General features: G+C 38.6%; 1 protein-coding gene across 3 annotated transcripts in view; it reads left to right on the top strand.

Annotated features, from left to right (window-relative positions):
• The window catches only part of prim2 (DNA primase subunit 2), a 26,697-nt gene extending 2,376 nt beyond the window's left edge, over positions 1-24,321 (top strand). For all 3 annotated transcript variants that reach the window (XM_078273813.1, XM_078273814.1, XM_078273812.1), the window contains exons 2-14: positions 228-377; positions 540-652; positions 1,128-1,219; positions 1,322-1,442; positions 2,410-2,505; positions 5,556-5,693; positions 10,828-10,895; positions 11,859-11,931; positions 12,250-12,435; positions 19,920-20,046; positions 20,314-20,396; positions 21,461-21,529; positions 23,619-24,321. In XM_078273813.1, the coding sequence (XP_078129939.1) occupies positions 233-377; positions 540-652; positions 1,128-1,219; positions 1,322-1,442; positions 2,410-2,505; positions 5,556-5,693; positions 10,828-10,895; positions 11,859-11,931; positions 12,250-12,435; positions 19,920-20,046; positions 20,314-20,396; positions 21,461-21,529; positions 23,619-23,843 (1,536 nt within the window). In that variant the 5' untranslated portion in view covers positions 228-232 and the 3' untranslated portion in view covers positions 23,844-24,321. The remainder of the gene's footprint in view (positions 1-227; positions 378-539; positions 653-1,127; positions 1,220-1,321; positions 1,443-2,409; positions 2,506-5,555; positions 5,694-10,827; positions 10,896-11,858; positions 11,932-12,249; positions 12,436-19,919; positions 20,047-20,313; positions 20,397-21,460; positions 21,530-23,618) is intronic.

The following is a 24,321-nucleotide window of genomic DNA, read 5'->3' as shown; positions in this document are numbered from 1 at the left end:
TTATTACAAATTCCAGCACCCTGGTGAAGAAAATATAGCTGGATCTGTTATAAACTAAAATAAAGCACAGTACACTGGAGAAGATGCAGCTTCCTTTTCATGAACTTGTATTTAACCTTGCATTGGACGCGCCAAATATACCAGCATGGTGACTACTAGTAGCCTATTATCTGGTGATAGATTATTGTTCCACTATTGAAAACCACCTTGTGTTCCCTTACCATCAGGAACTATGCAGTTTTCTAGCAGAAGGAAGAAGTACAACACCAACTCTCAGACAGAGCTCTATCTACATCCTCTGCAGTTCTATGGCCAGCCTCCTCTTGAAAACATCTCTCTCTCTGAGTTTGAGGCATTTGCTGTGGACAGACTGAAATGTAAGTCCTGGGTCTCATTGCAGTGTAATGATATTTTAGTCATGAAATTTGCTTTAAGCAGTCTTGTCTCTGCTGTTGTAAAATACATTTGTAATGTTTTTTTTTTTTTTCTTTTTTAAAAAGGCCTGATATTTACAATGTCTTCTTTTAACGCCATTGCAGTGTTGAAGACAATTGAGACTTTGGGAGTGAGCTATGTCAAACTGTCAGAGCAGTACACAAAGAAACTGGAGTCTGAGTCTAAAGCCCTGAACTTTCTTTACAGACCAGATGCTGTGAGTATGTTTAGCTTGACACACATCAGAGTTTTCAAATGTAGCAGTGCGTCATTCACTGCCTGTTATGAGTCACTGTAGTTAAACACCCTCCGTAAAGTTTTATCACAAAGTGATTTCTCCATGACCATTTACTAGGTGTTGACTTTCATGTAATGTGTATCACACTGTACTGATCCATCATGGATCTAGGTAGTTTGTGCATTCACTGTACTCCATTGTGCATGTGGTCAACTTAGATTACACTAGTTGCCAGTTTATTGGGTACACCTAGTAAACTGGCGGAGTATATGCCTCAGCCTGTGGCTGACACTATGTACAGTATATACGTAGCTAGATCTGCAGCTTAAATGTTGAGCCTGCACAACTACAAACAAGTTCAAATTGACTTGTCAGCATTTTGAGACTGTGAAATGATTTAGTTATGAAAAAGAATGTCATTAAAAATACTGTACTTCCTGTAACCTTTTTTAAGGATGACCGAAAATCTAGTGGACCAACTGAATACGAGAAACGAAGAAAGGACCATATCTCCCACTTCATTCTCAGACTCGCCTACTGCCAAACGTAAGTCTGTAGTTTTTTGTAGAATGTTTGTCAAATAAAAAATAATAATAAAAAAAATGCTCTGCAACTGATTAAATGTTTGCTCCCAATGGCATCTTAAAGGGAGGATCTGAGACGGTGGTTTATACAACAGGAAGTTGATCTTTTCCGATACCGCTTCAATGAACTGCATCCAAAACAAAAGCTTGAATTTCTTCACAGAAATAATCTGCAATATGACACTGTAAGTTTATCTTCATTTAAATATTTTGAAAGCCTATTTTCTACTTTATTTAGATAAACAGTGTAACTCAAAGGGTTCATTCTTGCTAAAAAAAAAAACTAAACAAAACACTAAAGTATTTTTGTTTTGTTACCCAGGGCTTACTTACACCTCCGGGACTCTTATTGGTTGTCCACATCTGTGAATCTAAAGTTGTTTGGACTGATTTGAATGTGCATTTCTATACAACCTTCAAAGGTGAACCAGACTGTGTTTAGACACTAAAAGTAATGAGCAGAGCTTAGGTTTTATATCAGCCGAAATGATATCCATTGATGTTATAAATGACACATACTGTACACTACTTGTCTCCTCTGACTTTGTAGGGTCCTGTAGTAATTGTAGAATGATTCACGAATAAGACACAGAAACTCCCGTATTAGTCAATATTAGGAAAGGGAAAACTACAAAAAAGGGCAGGGAAAGTATCATTTGTGCTCAGTTGTATTTTTCACTAGATGGAGCTGTTTGATCACTGTAACAGGGCCCATGGATGTTAAGGGTTTCCTTGAAAGGTGATTAAAAAGTTTTAATGTTGAGATTTTGTTTGGTAAGAGATTCCTTTGTGAACAAATGATATTTCAAAGGTGATAAATGTACATGCATGTTATTTGTAACAGTCGCAGTAATCCTAGTCAAATGTGAACAGCACCAATGTGTTTAGTTTCTTTTTGACTTTGAAGTGCTTCTTTAGACCCACTTAAGGAGAGCACTGTGGCAGGTTTTCATAAAATGGAGGTGAATACTTTCAATAACTAACCATTTCATAATTCATCAACGCATAATGTGTCAAGCAAGGGCGAAAATGGTGTATTCATCTGATAAAATGATTTTTGGTTTCCATGAACCTCAGCCTTCAATGTAATGGCACATTTCTGTCTGTCCAGCGCTTCACTGAAATTCGTCATTCTCATCAATAACTTTTTAGATCAGTGTCGAGGAGAAGAAGGCTCTGCAGGATAAACTTGTCAACTCCAGTTACGCCGTCAGTGGAATCACTGTGGAGGATCAGGACTTCTACAAAGTGAGTTTCTCATTACTCTCTCCATTGAGACCACTAAGAATGTTAAGTGCTTATGTCTCCATAAAACACATTTTTATATGCAGTATTATTCTACAAAGTATATTCTTTTAGCTCTCACATAGCAAATTAAGAAGCAAGGCATCTAGACACAGAACCATTAACTCTGTTTTGTTTTCTAAATGTCAGAGCTTTAATAAAGAAATGACAGTTTAAACATTAATATGTTAACAGGCAACCAGAAATGTTATTTTGTAAAAATCACCCTCCTCACTGTAATTATCTTTGAAGAAATTATCCCATTTACTATCAAAAGCTCCAGTGTTTACCCCATGAGTCCATTATTAGGCTACTTAGTCAATTTTATGTCATTTTGAGTTGTTGCTCACTTTGACAAAGACATGTGGATTTCCATGTTAAAGGGGCACTCCACCAGTTTAACACATGAAGACATGATTATGAGGGGAACTACTCGGCCTTTGTAAACTTTAGATGGAGCACTCCAAGTTTGAAAGAATACCCTGATGATGTTTACCAATCAGGGAAGGCCTAACAAAAGATGCTTATGGGAAATGTAAGGTCCAGTGTGTTTGGAGATTGACCCATTCTAAGGACTAAAAGTCAGAATATCTTGGCCTCTGCTGCTTTAGTTTGGACTATTCCTTTTTAAATCTGTCTTTTGTGAGTCTCCCAGCTTTATGGAAGTGCAATGCTAAATTACTGCAGTACCCCTTTAGGACCATTACAAACGAATGTACACTATAACAGGTTAGATGATAACTTGGATAAATGAACCCTCTGTCTACATAATTTGGGTCCCATTCAGACGTGTCTTAAAGATATCACCCGCTGCTACATGTAACAACTCAGATCACACACTTTGCAATCTTCCACAATGACTGATAGTGTCAAATAAGATGGCTAGAATTCACAGCAAAACATATCCTTTTGGCAAATGTTGTAATTGGTTTGCTTTGGTTTGTAGTAACTTCTGCCCTTTGTCCAATGTTAGAATTGGACTAATTACCACTCAAGCTGTCTCATGTGTGTAATCCTAACATGCCCAAGAGTATCAGTCAAGCAGGGCAGTGAACTGCCTGTAAAACACTGAGTTGTCTGCTTAGATCTATTTGTTTTCTTTAGCTACCATGCCCTCTTGCCTATATTTTGTCAGATGAAGACAGTTGGTCTGATGATATGAAATACACATTTAAATATTGGTCACTGAGGCAGTTTAACTCAACTTATTGGAGTATTCATCTTCTCCCAAATGTAGAATTTCCAGTCTGCAGTATCTTGCCTTCTAAAGAAATGTTTTGACATATTTATGTTGAATCACTAAATATTCACATAGTGGAGAAATCTCTTAAATCAGTAAATGGACAGCCCAAAAAATAATTGGCTGATTGACAGATCACCTTTACATCCTTTCAAAGTTGAATGGCTTTAAGTTTACAGTTGTCTGTTCACAAAATGGAAAGGGGAAAATGTCACAGCCTGCTACTTGACTTAAATGTTTTTGTTGCTGACAGTCTTGAGAGAACGTAAATCATCACACTCCCAAGTGTACATCCTCGTAACGCAGTCAAAATTGCGAAAGTGTTGGCCTGACCGTCACTATGCATGCAAACGAAATATTAACATCTATATCTTTTTGAATGCATTCATTATTCAAAACGTTTTTTACTTTCCAACTCTTGTTTTATTTTAAAGGGGTGATAGAATGATTATATAGGGTATTTTACACTGTTCCTTAAGGTCTCCTAATAGGGGATGTAACATTGGTTGGGCTGAAAATTGCCCGAATGCTATTTTATTAGGCCGTTAACTACCCTGTGAATATGGCTCTATTTGGAACAAGAGCTTTTCTTCCAAATATGGTATGCTCATGAATATTTAGATGAGCTGCGCGCTGATTGGTTTGAGCGAACCCCATAGAAACACATTGGAGACGAGACAGCAGGTCTCCTATTTCAGACACTGCAAAAGTATACGTTGTTTGTCGGGCTATTTCGTTATTAAATTCACTTCTGAGACTTTTTTAAGGGAGAAATCGACTATATAAAGCTCACATATGGGCCGTTTTACGAAAATGTATGGCTAATTGCAAATTTAGTAAGATGTGTCGGACTTTAGGAGCTCCACACAGTCTGACGAGAAAGCGGCAACCTCCATACCCAGTTAAAGTCACCGTTTCTCGGTTACTGGACGACTGCGGCTCAGGGCTCTGCGGAGCTCCGGAGCTGCAAGCTAGGCTATGTGTCCCATTTAATCCTATGGGAAAAGATCGTTGCTACACTTTCTGCATAACTTTCGTATATTTACAGTTTGAATTTTGTCACGCCACTTACATAACATGTACCCCAAGGTCTTATAAAGCTAACTGTGGTGTCCAATTTCAATTTAATGCATTTTTGTGAACATTAGGGATTTCGTTAGCTGCTACTGTCCCTTCAATCCTATGAATCGCGGCTAGCTGCAGGCCCTGGAGCTCCATCAGGGCCTCGGCATTTTGTAGTCCAGTAACCCAGAACCGGTGACTTTGCGTGGGTATGGAGCGCCGCGGGCTTCCCTTCGTGACGGAGATCCAGCTAGCTCACAGCGAGCCGGAGTCTATGAAGTAGGACACCCCGGGCAGCGAGGCAGCACCGGCCGCTGTCACGTAGCCTGCTGAGCTCCTGCTGAACTGCAACACACAGTCGGACAAATTAGCCATACATTTTTGTATAACGGCCCATATTTGACCTCTACATAGTTGATTTCTTGCATAAAAAAGTCTCAGAAGTGAATTTAGTAATTCAGTAGCGGACCTCTGGAGATCTGCATGACCTAGCTAGATTCAGAAGACTAAGTTGACCTCAGGTCAGTGGTGTAGCCTATGTAAATGCAGCTTCCAGCTTTGTTGAGATTCGCCCGTTTTCAGCGGCAGTTTCAAAATGTGAGATTTGCAGAGGATAGGGGTATCAGTGGGATTTTGAGCTTCTATGTATGTCCTATTTACCCACCGAACTGTCGTTATTCAACTATTTTGCATTCTATCACCCCTTTTAAAGGTTCCATTTCAAGATGCCCTGGATCTAGTGCGAACAAGGAAAGTGTACCTCAAAGCAGGCTACGTATTCATTCCTCACCAGGACATTGTCACCATTGTTCTCAACGATTTCCGCACAAGGCTATCTAAAGCTCTCGCAGTAAGTGTTCCCAGCTCTTCACTGTTTTATAAAAAATTAATTATGAGTTATGCAATACTACAGAAAACTCAAAGATGAATGAGAATTTCTATTTGAAACATGACAAGTCCTTCTCTGCAGTTCATGGTATAGAGCTCAACAATCCCGCCCACAGCGGGTTCCGGAAGTAAAAATACAATGCAATTTCTTCATTGACAAATTGGAGTATAAGCCATAAAATTGTAGGTCAGTACCCGATCTGTGCTGCCTGCACGATCCGTCACGAGGATTTACGACACTGCACGAATCACGATCTGTTCCACGCTTCTGCCGTTAGCCTCCGCTGGGAAGCTAACATTAGTTTAGCTAACAGCTAATTTGGCTAACCGCTAGCTGACAGCTTGATTCAGTCTAAAATAACGTTAACTCAAACTAAACACTGGGAAAGCAGACTACAGCTGATGTAACGTTTACTGTTTTACTTTTAACTGTTATATATTTTAACGGTTATTTTCAGGTTTTATTTTGAGGGTCTTTTAAAGTTATTACATGCTGTCTCAGCTAGCGGTTAGCCGAATTAGCTGTTAGCTAAACTAACATAGCTTCCTTTATTAAGTGGTGCCCGGTGATTTTTGGGATGAGTAGTTCCTTCGCTCTGAAATGACGATATGTAAACAGTCTTGTACCTTTTGACTTTTTTGGGATTTTCTGTTCGTTTTTTCACTCGAAATGGTACGTTGTATGCTTATGAGTCACGTACCATCTGGTTAACCTAAGGCATGGTCTAACACTCTTTTTATATACAGATTTTTCCAGACATCAATGGGAGAAATTAATGGGAAATTTACTTCCGGAACCCAAGGTCTCTCAGAGTAGGGGCGGGACTGTTGAGCTCTATAAGCATGTAGCAAAAATTCCCCTGTATTTGTATATATATATATATATATATATATATATATATATATATATATATATATATATATATATATATATATATATATATATATAGTATGTACAGGGCTGTACATCAATAATAGAAACATCTAATGATATAAGTCATTCCAATACAACGCCAACAACTCTGACCTAAATAAAGCACCATGGATTTTAATCAACACCTTTCTGACACACTCCAACACATCTTCCTTTGCATTATATTGTTTTTGTTACGTCCCTACCCAGTATATGTAGTTTATGTAAATATATGTTGTGTATACAGTAAGTCTGGTTCCGTAAGGAAAATGATGAAATTGCGAACATGGTTGTTCCCTTCAGTGCCCTGAGGAAAACTGGAGAAATGCAGGGTTCAAATGAGTGGAATAAGTATGCACACATGACATAAAATGTCTCGGGGGGGGGAGAGAGACTGGAGACAGCTAGTATGATTGTGCTCATTATCCCTACGGCAATGATGTTTTTCAAAGGATGTGGGAGGGGGTCTGTGAAGGCGCAATATCGGCATGTTTGTGCATTGCGTTGAATGCCCTGAGGCACATGGTGTTTTGGGGTCCAGAGGCATTCTTTATAATACATGTGATGAGACAACTAAGGTTCAGTTACATCGCGGTGAGGGTTCCTGACTAGGGAACAGGCACACGCATGCTCAACAACCATAGTATATGGTTTATGAATAGACTTTTCTATTAATGAGGTGCAAGAAATCTACAATATAGGTGACTCAAATTATTAACATATGCCAATGTAAAGACCTGTAAATCATTACTGTTCTGATTGGAATCTCAACACCCTAATCTACATAAAATTATGTAGATTGTATGTGGTATCAGCCATCAATATGTGTAACTTCTATCCCTCAAGTAATCGTTCAAGCTTCACGATTTTTCATTGTGAATCAGAGTAGTTATAATAGATGGATACAGTTTCCTCAATCTGATCCATGTTGCGTTCAACATCAAGATAAGAAATGGGAAGTATACATAGGGCTCTGAAGAAAACGTCATGCGTGAAAGTACTTTTTGTATAGTATAGTGGAAGAAATATGGGATTGATATTTGGGGAAAATCGTATGAAATTTTTTGCAATCTTTTAAAAAATTGGTTATTTTCCCTGGAATCTTTAACAGTGATTTACCTACATATTTTCTGTTCATACGGTACCGCCGACGGCGATTACATCATATCTGTTTCCAGCAAAACAGGCTGAAAGCGGTTAATACAGAAAATACATGTTATGTACTTTTTTTTTTTGTTAAAGGAGGAAAAGGAAATCGCAATACTATCGAATCGCAATAAATAAAAAATCGCAATACAAATCAAATTGGCACCCATGTATCATGAAAGAACTGAATTGGGATGAAAGCATATCGTCCCAGCCCTAATTGACATGAGGGATCAGTGTTTGCATAATTGCGTCCACCTTCTGTTGAAAATGGGCCCGTAGTTTTTGGTTGTTACACAGCTGTAATTATTAGACCTGATCACTCTGATAAGATGGCTGCCATCATGCGTCCTGCTTTAGTTCGCTTTTTCCAACTAAAAAACATTCTGATAAAAGAGATACCAGTTGCAGTTCCTTTCCAAAGCAGCTGTTTGAGTTGACCTTAGAACTGGCAGTTAATTGCTTTTGTTCATAGAAAATAATTTTTACAGTTTGAACAAAAGTTCATATTTGTTCAGTGGTTTTGCCCCTTGCGTGTAGCAAAAATAGTATAAATTATGGATGTCTTCTCCTTGACATCACCCATAGGTTTCCAAAATAAAGCTTAGATTGGACGGCTCCCTGTGGCTCCAGCTGTCGCCATATTGGCCGTACCTAATGTTGGCTATTCCAAAAATGGGCAAAGAGGTAGAGCTGGACGGCTCTGAGTTGGCCTGAATGAATTCTACAGTCTATGATTGCATCCTGCAGGGTGTCCGCGGGATTTTAAAAAGTATTAAAAGGTATTGAATTTACCTCCAGGATTTCTGTATGTACCCTGTCCTGTGACAGCAGGCCACCTGTCACTCAAAGCGGAACACCCTTAATTATGCATAAGGTTGACATTGAAGGGGGATCTCGGCTACAGAGACCAAAATCGATTTTTGAACCAGGCTGTAAACATATTTAATTCTGCTGTAAAGTTGGGCATTTGTTGGATTGACTCCCTGTTAGAGCTGTAATCGGGCCTTTAAAAGTACGGCCCGAAAAGGCCCGATCCCGACAGAGTTCGGCCCGAGCCCGACAAGTACATTTTGATTGACAGCTTTTTAAAAGCCCGTACCGTTTACAGCCTGACCGTACAAAAGGCCGTCTATCAGCAGTGATTGGAATGTCGGAGAATAGCGCGGACACAGGCTTCACACCGCGAGCGGGCACACGCACCACTCGCCGGAAAAGGGAGAGAAAAAGAAAGAGACTGCGCCGCACGCACACAGCTCCTTTGTCTTTCGTAAAAAAATGAGTCATTTATACATTTTTAACATCATTTATTCATGACTAACGGAGGCTATAGGCCACTTGGAAGTTGGAACAAAGAAATTAATTAAGTCCTCCAGAGACCAGCCTCCGTTTCACCTCCTCAGGATCCATTTTCACGCTAATCGAAACGCATCACCTGACCGCTCATTTACCATGCAACCCGAAGCGCAAGCCCGAGCCCGTGTAAAATAATAGAAATTAAGACCGAACCTATCGGGTTCGGGCAAAGATCTTCAGCTCTACTCCCTGTTAGAGCCAGTCTCATGTGGTCACTCAATGAACTGCAGTTTTTTGGCACTTCTGCATTGGCTTCAGTTTTCAGCACCGGAGGTTGCGGCTTTGGGTGTAGTCACTTTTCAATGAGTGCGTTTCCAGGTAATGCCTGTGTTCATGACAAAGAGTGGGCTTTGTTTAGCCAGTAATCTAAAATGCCTTTTGGCAAATTGGAGAACTCATCTAAATCTCACTACTGGCCCACTGGAATGTGCTTAATTAACAGAATTACACAATAGTGATTTCTGAGTAGTTTTCATGTAGTTTACTAAACTCAGAATGCATGCAGAGTAACTTAACACCAAATTGCTAAATTATGATTGGGCACTAAATTGTGTGTTGTTGAGGTAGTTTAGAAAGTTATTGACTCTGTATTATGGTTGGCATAGTGAGCCACATTCACTTAAATTGCCTGCATGTCCTGCATCATGGGACAGGCAAGATAATCTTTTCCAAATGACAAAAGGGGGAAAAACAAATAAAAAGAGCAACTTTGTCCAGTTCCGCCATTCTCCCATTTCCTGGTAATTATCCGGACCACTAACTATTGGAATGGAATAATGCTCCAAAACAATTTTTCTTGAAACTGTGCCATTGTGACTGTTTCTGTGTTACTATTATGGTTATTCTCTTCCACTGGGGACGACAAGGGGACATCGCAGCAAATGTGTCATTAAAAAGACATGAAATTGAAAGCTGCTTCTCCATACGACTCCAGCTATTGGTTTGATGTTCATTTGAACAGAAAATAACACACACACACACACACACACACACACACACACACACACACACACACACACACACACATATATATATATATATATATATATATATATATATATATATATATATATATATATATATATATATATATATATAGCCATTTGTTGTGTAAGGCAGTCCTTGAAATATTTTAGACTGTGGACTCTTGCTCGTTTGCTGATTTAAGTGATGTTCACGTAGCAATTAGCTTTTTGTTTGGGAGGGATGTGCATACTGCCAGGCTCACAGCTGAAAAAGTTCACATCTAGCTGATCTATACATGTTCAGACTGAGACAGGATGTGATAACCAAATGTCAGGAGTAGAGGGCAGGTTGTAAGGAATCACTTAAGTTGTTTTATATGTTACTGATGTTTTAAGATGGTGTCACTATGTGTGAGATGTATGATCATTTGCTTGTTTTACAGCTAAGGGAATTTTTACATTATCACTTTAAAGGCCCCTCGCTGTTTAGTACCGCCGTCAATCATTCAGTTATATTTCATATTTCAAGTTTAAGTAAACATTCTTTAAATGAACTCAAATGCAGTTTATTTAACTTTCTTAAATTACTAAGCAGTGGCCTTGTATTTTAATTATCGTTCTGTGTAGTACTTAATATTTGCACTTAACCTGCAATATTAAGCTGTAGTGACCTACACTATTTACCATTACTCATGTGATGTTGATCTCATCTGCAGTTGACAGCCCGCTCGCTACCAGCAGTGCATTCTGATGAACGGCTCCAACCGCTCCTTAACCACCTCAGGTAAGCAGAAGCAGGATTAATAACTTTGCTGCCACTTTGCCAGAACTCTGTTGAAAAAGAGATTTAGCAAGATTGATCTTTGGCACCAAAGAACATTGGGGGCGTGTGGTTGGTCTGAGTAAACCCAATCTGTCCCAGTAGATAAGTCCAGATGTTGTGGGAACTTGAGGTGCCTGGCTGTGTGTGCATCATCATCTATTCCTATTAGTTACTAGTTACTCAGTCTTGAAGTAATTGGGACTATATGCAACTTGTGTTTCTCCTACAAGTTCTCATGCTCTCTCTCTCTCTCTCTCAGTCCTCCATTGCAGAATTTTCAATTTTACACATCTGTAAAATAAAAAAGCACCTAAGTTGTCCATAAAGTTATCATGTTTGATCAACCAATAGAACTGCCGCTATCTCACCATTTGAAAATTAATTTCAATCAGCAACAGCACAGGGGTTTGCATTAAATAGTGGCTTAATAGCAGCAGCAGCATTCATTTCAGCTTCAATAGCAAAGGAGAGCAGCTCAGAACCCAATGAGGGGGTTTATCTTACTTTAGATAAAAGCAAGAAAATGAATATAGGGGTGTAAGAAGTCTTGTTGCCTGATTGTTGATGGGGATTAGTGGGCAGGTTGTTGAGATTAGTGGGCAGGCCACTAATCTCTATGGTAGGGGGAACAATGTGATGTAAAGCACTGCCATACAGGACTCAATGGTTTGCCAAAGTCTTTGACTTAAAATCTACTGATAGCAGTTTAGCAGTTAACTTTTTTTTGGCATGAGGTTAGTGTTTTATATTTCTTTTTTTTCTTTTTTTTTAAATGATGATTTCCAGTCTTTAGTGTCAGGTCTTATTTTCTTTAAAAAAAGACAAATATCAGATTTCATGGCAGCCCTGACTGCTTCTAAAATTCAACTAACATTGCTTATTTGTCACAGTCCTGATGTGTTTTTAAATATTTTCTTATTTTAGTCATGCCTATGTGGGACAGGATTACAGCATCCAGAAGAATGTTGGAAAAATCTCCCTGGAACAAATTGATTCAGTAAGTTGCATTGACCATCTACTCTTCAATACGTTCAAGGTGCCATTTTGCCTGGAAATGGTGTAAAAGGGGAGAAATGAGGTTTGTATATTTATATCTGGTGGCCCAGAGCTAGAATGAATAAAGTCTATTTAGTGCAACTACAGTTTTTAATCAATCAGGTCACATTATGTAACATGTGCCCCATAGAAAAGGAAGATATGAAATAAAATATAAGAAGAAAAATCAAGCGAGAATAAAAACGGACATTTACAGGTACAGGTAAATTATAGTAGTCCATATCTACATATTGGCTCATTAATTGTTGACTGACACCAGCTTTCAGGGAAGTCATTCCCGCTCTGCATGAGGCAGCTCCACCAGTCCCTCAGAGAGAACCACCATCTCCGCCATGGTGGTCGCATGCAGTACGGCCTGTTCCTCAAAGGCATCGGCCTCTCTCTGGAGCAAGCTCTGCAGTTCTGGCGGTCAGAGTTCATAAGAGGCAAAGTGGATGCAGACAAGGTAATGGTGACACGAATTCTATTATTTATATAGATTCTATTTTTATATATATATATATATATATATATATATATATATATATATATATATATATATAATATATATATATATATATATATATATATATATATTTATTTATATAATTTTTTTAAGGTTACATTTGTTGTAAATCCAAACTCAATTTTCTTTTTAACTGTTGACGTGGGCTGCCCTCTCACCCAAATGCCACTGCCACTTTTAGTAAGAGGAGGTGTTTATGGGATGTATTGTTATATTAATCCAAAATTTCTTTATTGGTATTTTTGCACAGAATTACAGTGACAAGTGCAACAGGGCAAGGAAGTTCTGTGATATTGTACCAGCCCCACCCACCCCATAACTAGGAGTGCACGGTTCAGAAAATGTCACGATTCGATATAGATTTCCGATTCAAAAACAATTCTGTTTAAAAAGTCACAGTCTGTAAATGTAGTTACTTTTCCTCTGTGATTGCAGTAGACATACAATTTAAAAAAATATGAATCGATTTTTGGAATTCTATGAATCAATTTTGAATCGGTAGAGCTTGAATCGCGAATGTGAATTGATTTTTGCACACCCCTACTCATAACCCCTCTCACCATACAGTCACACATTTACATAATTTAGTACATATTTGTAACGTACTATAATACATTTTGTCCTTAGGACTTAAAATAAAAGTGAAGTGCTGACAAATATGAGTGTATAACTGCATACATACAAACACAGACACACAAACACAGAAAACAAAGAGGGAAGGTGGTAAATGACTAATGAAATGGTATTTTTATATTAAAATCATAATTAAATGTTCAATAAAAGAACTGCATGACAATTATGCAATAACCCAGTGACATGGCCAGATGCCACTGTTTTAAAAAAAAAAAATTTATTCTATTGTTTTTTTTTTTACTTTTACCAAATAGTTTGTTGTAAAAGGTCATTTGGTTTTAAAGGCTTTTCCAAATGTTCTACAACCTGATACAATACCCAGAGTTTTTTTGTTAATTTTTTTGAAAGATTATCCTTTAACGCCAGAATCAATATAGAACAGCGGTTACACTTAAATGGGTGTTGCTGTTTCATTGGTGATGAAGTGACCCCATCAAAGCTGTATTGATGATGATAATAATAAAGTTAACTGTGTTGAGGCAAATGAGGACTTTAAGTGGTTGTGGGTTCAGATATTTTGTCTCTCAATAGAAGACAGACACAGGAAAGACATTAAAATTAGTTCTGCGTGAAGAGAACCACTACTTTATGCGAATAAGAGACAACTGTGACAGGAGCCTCCATATGATGGAACCGTTTAGTCAGAACAGACAGAATTTCATGCTGTGTATTCTTGTTGTAATGCTTTAAATGTTAATGTATTTAAAATGAGCCTGGACTAGTTCTGACATGATGTTAACATTTCACAGCCTCGGGTTGCTGCAGAAACGTTGTTACATAGTGTGTCTGACTTATTCAATAAGAAATTGCATCAACGTTTAATAGGTTAGATGACTGAACCATGTACTCAAGCTAAGCTGTCAAGAAAATAACTGCCTGTAAATAGATAACTGCTCAGATTGTATCGATTTGCTTTTACAGATAGGACTGTACAGCACACACTAAAGATTGTTAGAACATCCCTGTATGCCTCGCCTCAAGGCTGGCCTTTTTAAGTGAGATATGGAGGATTCAAACTTCACTGTGGCTTTTGAGTTGTTTTATGCTCGGTCCTCAGTGCAGCCACTTAAGAATTCCTTGTCGAGATGATATGTCTCCTACGAGATGCACTCTAAAGTCAGTTCAAGTGAGTTAACTTTATTCTGTGCCATGGTCTATGGAAGTAAAAACTAAATTCAAATATTTAAAAAAGAGCTTAAACAATTAGTCAATCGGCAGAAGATTCATCTGCAACTATTTTGATAATCTATTAAGCATCGAGGTGATTTTATTTGACTGTTTTCTGACATTTTTTTTAAACCAAACGATTAATCGATTGCGAAAATAATCGTTCGGTAAATCAATAATGAAAATTGATAGTTGCAGCTCTAATTTGATCAGTTTATGTACAGAATGCCTTGCTCTCCCAAAAAGATTCCAGTGATTTCTCTGAATATAAACCAAATGTATGGGCAAATCACACACTATTTAAACCATCTTCAGGTTCATAATCATACAAACATATTCTAAGATGTTCTGCTTCTTTATTTTTATGATTACTGAATTTAAATATACAACTGCTCCAGCTTGGACCAACATGGTTTGATTGTACGGACATAATGAGAGACTTTTCAGCCATGTAAGTTGTTTTTATAATTAAGTTACAAAATATTATAATATAACAGATACTGTCCATCTGACTGTCCATCTGACCACAACTGATAACTACCGCTTAATCTCACACATAAGTGTGTGAACGTTTTTGGGTGCTCATCAAAAGATTCAGTATTAACAGGGTGCAAGGTGAGTGCCAAGAAATCATTTAATTAGAGTTAAAAAACCGTGTGCAGCTATCTGGCACAGTACTGCATGTGGTGAGCCTTGATCCCCGAGGCGTGTTGTCTTTCGATAATGATTTGTAGAAGTAGTGACTGGCATGTCACTCCATGTAGTCTTTCCAGTCCGGGGACATGTGTTGCATCAGCCAGACAAAGTGTCCTGGCATGTTGCAGGGAGATCTTGAGCCCCCGTTTTCTGCTGGTGCCACAGTTTCAGTTATGAGAAGTCGCATCAAAGATTTCAGACCAGACTTTGATGCACAAAGATACAGAGAGTCCTTCTTGTTGTTTTTTCTGCTGTTCGAAAATCACATACATTGTCACTTGTAAGGTTTTTCATCTTCTTCATCATCTTTTGTGCAGCTTTGTCACTGACACCTGTTAAAGCATGTTTTTAGACTAAAAAAAGCAGTGTCTGTCCCCTTGTATCTCTGCTATTGGCTCTCAGTAAGAGCCTCATGGCAACTACAGTACACTGTATCCATTTCTAAAAGTGGCTTGGTTCCCATGTACAAGCTTCCAGAGAGAGTGTGATGAGCTGTGCACAAAGCCCAGCTCTTGTTGCACAGCAGAGGCAGCAGAATGGTGCTGACCAGCCTGCAGCTCTCACAATGATGTATGTGTTGAAGTCAGGGACTGCACTTTGTGGCATGCTGCACAAAGCCCGCTCATTAGTATGCGACAGGCACAGAGGAAAAAGATGGGAGGCAGCGATGCCGAGAGGGAGTCCTGGAGGACGAGGCAATGTAATATTAGACTAGAGGGAGTGAGAAAATTGATGAAATCAACTTGATCTATCCATTTTTATTGCCATAGACGTTAGCCTATTCATTTGAAGGAGGGTCTATTTGAACCACATTTAAGTGTGTTGTATTGCCTTGGGGGGTGGGACACTTTTGAACTGCTTGTTTTACAGATGTTAACTTCAGGTTAATTAATTTCCACTAACTGACACCATTTTTTCACATTATAGTTTTGATTTGCTCTGGGGTCTTTCCCAACAATGAAAGACTTTCATTAGATGACACTTTATATTAACTGGTCGTAAAGTTGGGTTACAAATGTACACCATGTTATTTTTTCACTGTTTCTTTCAGCACATTTAAAAGTAGCTGCTAGCTCCTTCTGCAACCCTGTATACAAATATATCCTGATTCTTTACTTCACTTTTGTCTTGAAGCGATGCAAGAGAGACTATTTTGTGTTTAGTTTTTTGTGCTTTTTTCCTTTTCAGAAAGATTATAATGTATAAGACAGCAATGTTAACTAGATACTGTAGTAGGTACATTCATTCATTAGGATTTAGGGAACTCCTACTAAGGCCTTGTGTCATTTATCTTCCATAGTGAGTGGCTTAAAGAATAGTGCTACTATTTGAACAACCTGACATTCATGATCCCAAACCTTAAATAAACAGAATGTCGACCAATACGTTACGTTATCTGATAGAAATAAAAATTGAAATTGAAAATAAAAAGTCTAAAAAAAATTGCAGTGCTCATGCCAAATATACAAGTTGTGGCATTTGCTTTCAGTGAGAAAGACACACTAAGACCAGGCGGATACATAGCTAATCACAGACACTATATCGATATCGCTGAATGTGTAGGCTGACTAGTAACAGACATTTCAGGACAGACAGAGAGCACTGATGTTTTTGCTGTCTTTCTGTAATTATGTGACAACAGGTACAACTTATAAAACAAAAAAATAAATTATTAGAATCTTAACAAAAAAAGTTTTCAATGGCATTAAGATCTTTTACTCTTTGAGATGCAATGTACATCTTTTAGGGTTTGAAGCAGGCTTGTCGCACTGTTTTAGAGACTTTGCAGTTCTAATTTGTCTCCATTGGCTCTTAGTTTAAGATTCTGCTTGTGCATTGTGTGTAAATGACCTTTTCAAAAGCCTATCAACCGCTTCGCTTCTTACCATGTGCACACTTGGAAGTGTTTTATAGTCGCGTACCTTTTTTTAAATTTTTTTTTTTATTGTTTTTAGGTTCTGAAAAGCCTGCAGTACAGATTAAAATGGGAAGTATTTTAATGGTATTACATATACAAGGAATTGGAGCTGCCGGCACATCAGTCACTGTGGACTGAGCCTAAGAAGCCATGCCAAGTTTACACACACACATGCGCACACACTCTCACACACACACGTACGTAATCCCTTTTGATTGTGTCCTATTTCTCTGTCGCCTTCGCCGCAGGTTTTTGTGAATGTGTCCTAGAGTGTGGGGGGATGTTCGAGTGATGTAGCCCCAAGAGCCAAAATGTGCACTAGAAGAGCCGTGGCTCTGCTCCTTTTATGTAGCTTTTGTGCTTTTGTTTAGACTTCTGAATTCCCTCAGTTTGGAGGTCATTCGTGTTAAGAGTATATGCAGGATGATCTGAAGGGTGGGCTGAAGTGTAGGAACACAGTTGGTGATTAAAAGGAGCACTGAAAATATATTCTATTTAGAGGAGTTGCATTTTATGTGTAACAAATAGGACTGCAAGCTGCTTTGTACAACTATCTGATGCCAAGGGGGATCGAAATACTGTTTTTGAGGACAAATCAAATGTTTTTAGAAAAATGCTCAATCAGATCTGCGGTTTGTGGTTAATTCCAGCATTTAAGAAAGAGTTGACGTATAATCTTTTGTTCTTGTGAAGTTATATCTTTAATCACCATCTCACCTAGAAGTGAAAGTTTAATATGATTTCTAAGTCTTAGCGTCACTTTTTTTAGACCACCTAGGATCTTTTTATGTCCTAATTATTTCACATAATACATATTAAACACACTTTAGTGCCAGTGGAGTTCCAAGATCCGTTTTAATAGAGTAGGGGGGTCTTAAATCAGGAAACAGCCTCCTGAATCCTTCGAAGCTCTACATAATTAATATTTGATTTATTCTACTTGAAGATTTTATGGATTTGTGAATTGCTGCTGCAGCTTGTCACATTAGCAAGCTCAAGGGTTTTATTGCAACATTAATGTGTTATGATGGGAGCAGTCATGATTGTGTTCTGCCACTGTCAAAGCACACTGTATGCATTTTTACTGTTGGGTTTTTAGAGGCAGGGTTCCTGTAAATCATTTTTAATGGTGTCACATGAACTCTGTACATATAAAAGGAGTTCACTGTGAAGATTGTGTAGAATGACCCTGATCAAAAAAAGTATGAAGGGTTTTCTGGTTCGGAACAAGCTGGACAGAAGATGGTGTGAAGATTTGCAGACTTCTGGCACTTTATAGTTTATTGATACAGTCACTTGTGACCTTGGCATTGATGTGCTGCTTTTTTAGAGATCATATAAAGATGTTTCCAGCTATTAAATCAGTAGTTCACATAGTTTAATTGAATTCAAGTCTGGTGGTTAAAGTCCCCCCCCCCCCCATGGGTCACAAAATAAATTTGAGTCGTGACTATTTTTTTTTTGGACCTTTCTCTGGTCGTTGCTTATGTTGAGAAATAGGCCTGCACGATATTGGAAAAAACTTACATTGCGATATTTCTTTTTCCTGCGATATATATTGCGATATGAAAAAAAGACTAATTTTTACAAGAGGACATAAATAGCCCTATTTAGAAATACTAAATCATTCTCAACTACTGGGGTGATTTTGTAGGGGAGTGCATCTACAAAGAAAATAAAAATGAAAAAGAAAATTTTCTTATGTAAACCAGTCTTTGTTGAACTTTAATGCTTTACAAAAACCAAAGCAAGTAAGGCTGTGATTACTCTTCTGAAGTGATTTTGGAGAGGGAAATTAGGAAGAAATACACTGGTTGACTGACATGACACCATTGTATTCATATAACATCAATCCAGGCTAAAGTGAATGATATTAATAATGCATGCATGTTGCTTCCTCTAAATTTCAGGTTGTGGTCGACTGGCGGGGCCTGCTTTGGTTGTTTGATAAATTGATTAAAATTGATCATGATTGGTGGTTTGCTGTGCATGCAGAGCCTGCGTGTCTCTTCAACAAACTGTGTATCCAAGAGCACTTAAATCAGTGTAAATTACGTTATATCAGACACAGACTGCTGTTGTAGATTAGTGTTAGGTTTCCAGCGTCGCAGCTCCGAACCATAACGTTAGTTGGGACAGACGCCTTGTTTCTTTAGGCTAACTATGTTAGCTTTAGCCTGGCTGGTAGCAGCTTTCTGCGGTGAAAAATGGCCGGGATATGTCGTGATTACGTTGCATTAATCAGTCGGACTAACGTTACGTCACATGACCACCTGTCTTAAAGGGGAAGGGTCGGTCGGTAACAATCATGGAAAAGGAGAACGGTGAAAGTTTACTTTTTGTATCAAGCAGCAAAGAAGTTGTACATCGCAACGTCCTGCGATGTGACTATCGTGCATGCGCACATCGCGATGTAGACGATGAAACAAAATATCGTGCAGCCCTGTTGAGAAATAATGGCTTATTGTATCTCTTTGGGCCTCAGACAGCTCATTAAATTGATCACCAGAGATGTTTAGATGGGAAATATCTCTTTGGTGAAAGTGATAGCAACTTAAGAACATCTGAAATGTGACAAGGAGCCGCAACTTTACACTGCTTTTTTTTTTGTAATTGATATACATTATACATGTATTTATATAGCTATAATGTACATTTAAACAAGGTTTTTTTTAGGTAGGAATAGTGGACACATTTTTATATTGTATCAAAGTACTCTGCAGGACAAAGGGCAAAAGCAATGAGAAGTAAAGATGGCCATTCAACGAAATCCATAATTCGGCTATCTCGAGTGTGACGACACCTCTACAGCAGGTTCTCTCTAATAGCTCTATATTTCATTGACAAAAACACCCTGTCAAAACTGACATGATGTATGCAATGTCTCTTTTCACCCCAACCATGTCCATCTTACACTCTCATCCTATCCTCACTAATATTCTCTCTCTCTCTCTCTCTCTCTCTCTCTCTCTCTCTCTCTCTCTCTCTCTCTCTCTCTCTCTCTCTCTAGTTTGACAAAGCATATGCCTACAGCATCCGCCACATGTTTGGCAAAGAGGGCAAGCGAACAGACTACACCCCCTACAGTTGCATGAAGGTGATTTTATCAAACCCACCCAGCCAAGGCGACCATCATGGTGAGTTGATGGCTGTTGGAAGAAGCCATTACCCATGAGACGAGCTACTCAACTGCCATTATCAGGCTTTTTAGTTAATGTACTTTGCTTGGAAATAGTGACACAACTGACTGTGGACATTGCTGTTACCAAAATCTCTGCATATATAGTTTTCACATTTCAGTCTCCTCCCATCAGCGAAACATGTAACATGCTACATTAATTGTTAATTTATATATCCATTTAAAAAAAAAAAATGGATATATAATTTTTTTTTTGTGTTTGTAGGATGTCCTTTCCGTCACAGTGAGCCAGAACTGTTGAAGCAGAAGCTTCAGTTCTACAAGGTGTCTCCCAGTGGGATCAGTCAGGTGGGTGCCATCCTGTCTACAGTAGGCCTACAGTGGCTGAGAGCAGTTGGTCTGAGAAGTTGAGTCTTACCAACGTGTCATTTACAATATCTACATCTACATATAGCAAAAACGCAGGAATATACAGGACCTTATACTGTATATCACAGGATAAGTGAAATGTTGACCTGCTGGTGTCAAAGTTGCTAGATGAGAAGTCAGAGTCACCGAAGTAATTAGGATTAATCTATGAACGTCTCTACAGAATGCATGTCAATCTTCGAAATCAAATACCCAATGAAAGAATAGTCGAATACTTGGGTCCAGCCCTAATTCCATTAAACCAAAAATAATTACAACTGCATTATCTGGTAGAAACTAAGAACAGCTCATCACTGATCTAATACTTGCCCCGGCGTTGAGCACGCTTGTGGCAGTATCGCGCTGGAGGCAGCTTTCGGGAATAGAGGGGAATAATGAAGGAGCCAAATACAGGCAGATTCCTCAGAGAGGTCTTTCTTAGTGAGTGCTGAAGACCTTGGATTTCTTTTTTAGAAGGTCAGTCACGCTAACACTGCAGTGCTTTTAGTACAAGAATGTGAAAGCTCTTATGTGACCCAGCCAAAGACTGGGCTTCAAAATATCTGCTCACATTTTCTCTTTTCAACTTTGCAGAGCTTTAGAAAACCAGAAAGTAAAAAAATAGAAAATCCCAGAATTGAGATGCAGCCTACCAGAAGTTGTAATCATTGCCAACGGTTATTCTACAAAGAGTTGACTCAGGGCATGAATATTAAAATTAGCCCAAATAAGTCTGTGTTCTGTTTCATTGCCTTTGCAAATATCTCCTTAAGGATGTATTCACTGCTGTCATTATGATTCATGAGGGATGTTTGTGTAGGTAGTTGACTGAAAGCCAATTAAAAACATTTTGAATATGGGGCTGCAACAACATAAAATGTTGACAATATCTTCTGTCAATGTACTGTGTCAGTATCTAAGGTTTAACAGTGTAAGAAAAGAGTCCCATTTGAACTTAACCTGCCATCTTCTCTTTTTTTTATCCTCTACCTTTTTTGTTGCAGATCCTGGAGCTGGTTAAAGGGATGCACTATCAGCTGGCGTGCCAGAAGTACTTTGAGCTGACACACAATGTAAGTGCAGATTTAATTTGAAGCGGGGTGTAATTGCCTGTGTCAGAGGCAGGGGTTTGGTCCTTACATCTCATGCATGAAGGCTCAGGAGAAACCCAGAACTGTCATCACCTCCATCATTAGCTGGCTGTCATAGCCACTTAATTTCTATTGGTTTATTATAGCATTTTCATTTATTTTGTCCCCTGTGGATACTTATTTAATTTAATCTGTTTTAGTTTGGATGCTTGAGTCATCGTCCCTTTCAGTCACACTCAAGGTCCTGGTTTTAGAGAGAAGCAGAGATTGAAAAAGAAAAGCAATCTTAAACTTAAAACTTATTTTTTGTTACTTTAAATACATGACATTCAGCTGAGTTTGACAGTTTAGTTGTTGACACAGGTCTGCTTTTTACATGGCATTACATGTTTACTGTAATAAGTGTACTGAAATACACTTTCTTGGAGGAGAAGAATCGATTCAAACATATGTCTGACAAAGTCCGCTGTCAAGTCGGACAGTTTCCAGCCGATTCCACAGCCTTCAGGCTGAACAGGAAGTCACAGAAACACTGTGGTCCGAGTCCCATATATCAGCTTGTACAGTCTCCAGTTGTTTTTATTATGACAGAGTAGCTCTCAAAATGCTCTACATGCGATCTGTTGCTGATTTTAATTAACAACACACTGTAGATGATCAGTAATCTGAACAGATTTAGTCTCTGACTTCTAAACATAACTATCAGCCACACAACATGTGTTCTGTACAGAATAAGCCTTTAAATCAGACAAATAGTTAAAATCCCTCCAATTCAAAAAGTTTATATAAAACGTCATCATGTTGAGTCGATTCTGAACCAATCAGCTGAGAGGCCGGCGTTTCCCAGCATGCCCTGGGTCCGCCTGGGTCTTGCAGTCAGTGAAAAGCAACTGCGCTGCCTGCGTCTCAGAACTGCGGCCGCCTTGATCTCGTGAGGTTATCGTTGCCCACGTGTACATGACGTCAGAGCAAGTCGGGATCAATTCGGACACAAATCTAACCAGCATGCATTGGGCGGTGATCGATTCTGCGCAGACCTGGCTCATCTCGAACGAGCCTAGTGTGTCTCAATCCTTTCATTCTTACACACAAATAAATGAAAGAATGACGAGTTTTGTTTTTAAAGGAAGTTAAGGAGCTAAATTAAGCTATTCCACTCCTGGCTCCAGCTTAACGTGCATACCAACTTTCAACAAGAAAGCGACTAAGCTTTTTTCCCCAAAATGTCAAACTTTTCCTTTAATTCCTTTTAACCCTACTGTGGGGAGTACAGTTTTAATCCTGGGCTAAATGGCTTGCTTGTTATTGACTCTGAATGAATTTGCTTCACAGGACAATGTATGCACATTAAATTCACATTCTTATGTGGCTACTAGGTGATAACAGCAAAGATTTAACAGAAGTGTGTTGTGTATTGTGTGTATTGATCAACAACCCTTTCAGCCCCATGCAGATACATTAAAATAAAAAAATGTTAAGCTGTAAAACACCCACATAGTACCCTTTAAATTACGTCGCAACATTTCTTAGAAAATTATTTTCTTTACTCTAGGTGTTCAACAGCAAAGTGAAATGTCTCCTTACCGACCTTGATATGGCACATGGAAGATGCTGAGGCAGTTGTGTACAAATCTATCATTGTAATATGGTAACGGTTTTGAAAACATCAATTACATAAATGCTTAAAAATGATGGAAAAGGTCTCCGGAAGAGCATTTGAGAAAGAGCTCGAACTTCATCTGTTCATTGATTCATAGGTTTAAACTCCTCATGAGTGATTTTGACATTTCATTTCCTGAAAGGGCATTTCATCTTTTCACTGAATTAGCTCGCTAATTTAGCCATGAAAGCTCGCTGTCCTCATAATTGTTAATAAATTAGTAAATTAGCAAACCATTCCGCATCATCCCCCAATGAAGCAGCTATTTTATGACCATCTCATAAAAGGTGGCATAACATTGAATCAATCAATCAGTATGCTACCAACCTGCCACTTCTGTGAAAGCTACCACTGCTGTTCTTATTTTCTCTTCTCCTTCCTCTCCTGTGTTTTCTGTATTTTGTTGGGCAGATCGAGGATGCCAATTTCTCGCTCAATCACCCCAACCAGTACTTCATAGAGAGCCAGAAAGTTTTGGGCGGAGGCAAGGACATAAAGAGAGAGATGGACATTCCACAGAGGTCGCAAGAAAACTCCACCAGAGGACCCAGCGCAGCTCCAGAGGCAGCAGCAAACGCCTCCCAGGAACTGACCGAGATGACTGAGGAACTGGACTCTTTCTTTCAAGATGCCTGATTTTTATATATATATATATATATATATATACATACATACATACATACATTAAAAGTCCCTGTACATGACGTTAAGAATTAAAGTTGCGTATCAGTAATTGCTCCACAACTTATTAGTCTGTTCTCAACATAGCAGGCTTTTAGTTAGCCTTGACTGGACATTATTCAAACTTCAACATCAGACCAAAGTACAGTTTTCTACCTTAAAATTCTTTGTTAGTGACACGCTGTCATTCATTTAGCTGCTTAGGTCAAGTGTCAAAGTAGTCTCAGTTATTCTTTCCTTCTTTTCACTCTGTGCACTGGAACTGGCTTTGCTGAGTTCAGACCAGTGTTTTGGCAGAGATGTGGTTGTGGGGGTGATGACTAGAACATTTCCCAGCTGTCTCAGAAACAATGTCATTGTATTTGCTGGCAGGAGTGTGGATGAATGGTGGCAGGGGGATGGATGAAAATAAACAATTTCCACAGTTGTATTA

Source organism: Sander vitreus, chromosome 17, assembly GCF_031162955.1.
Source record: "Sander vitreus isolate 19-12246 chromosome 17, sanVit1, whole genome shotgun sequence".
In the NCBI taxonomy this organism is placed as follows: Eukaryota; Metazoa; Chordata; class Actinopteri; order Perciformes; family Percidae; genus Sander; species Sander vitreus.
Note: the sequence above shows the minus strand (reverse complement) of the source record. Positions and strands in the feature narration are given on the sequence as shown.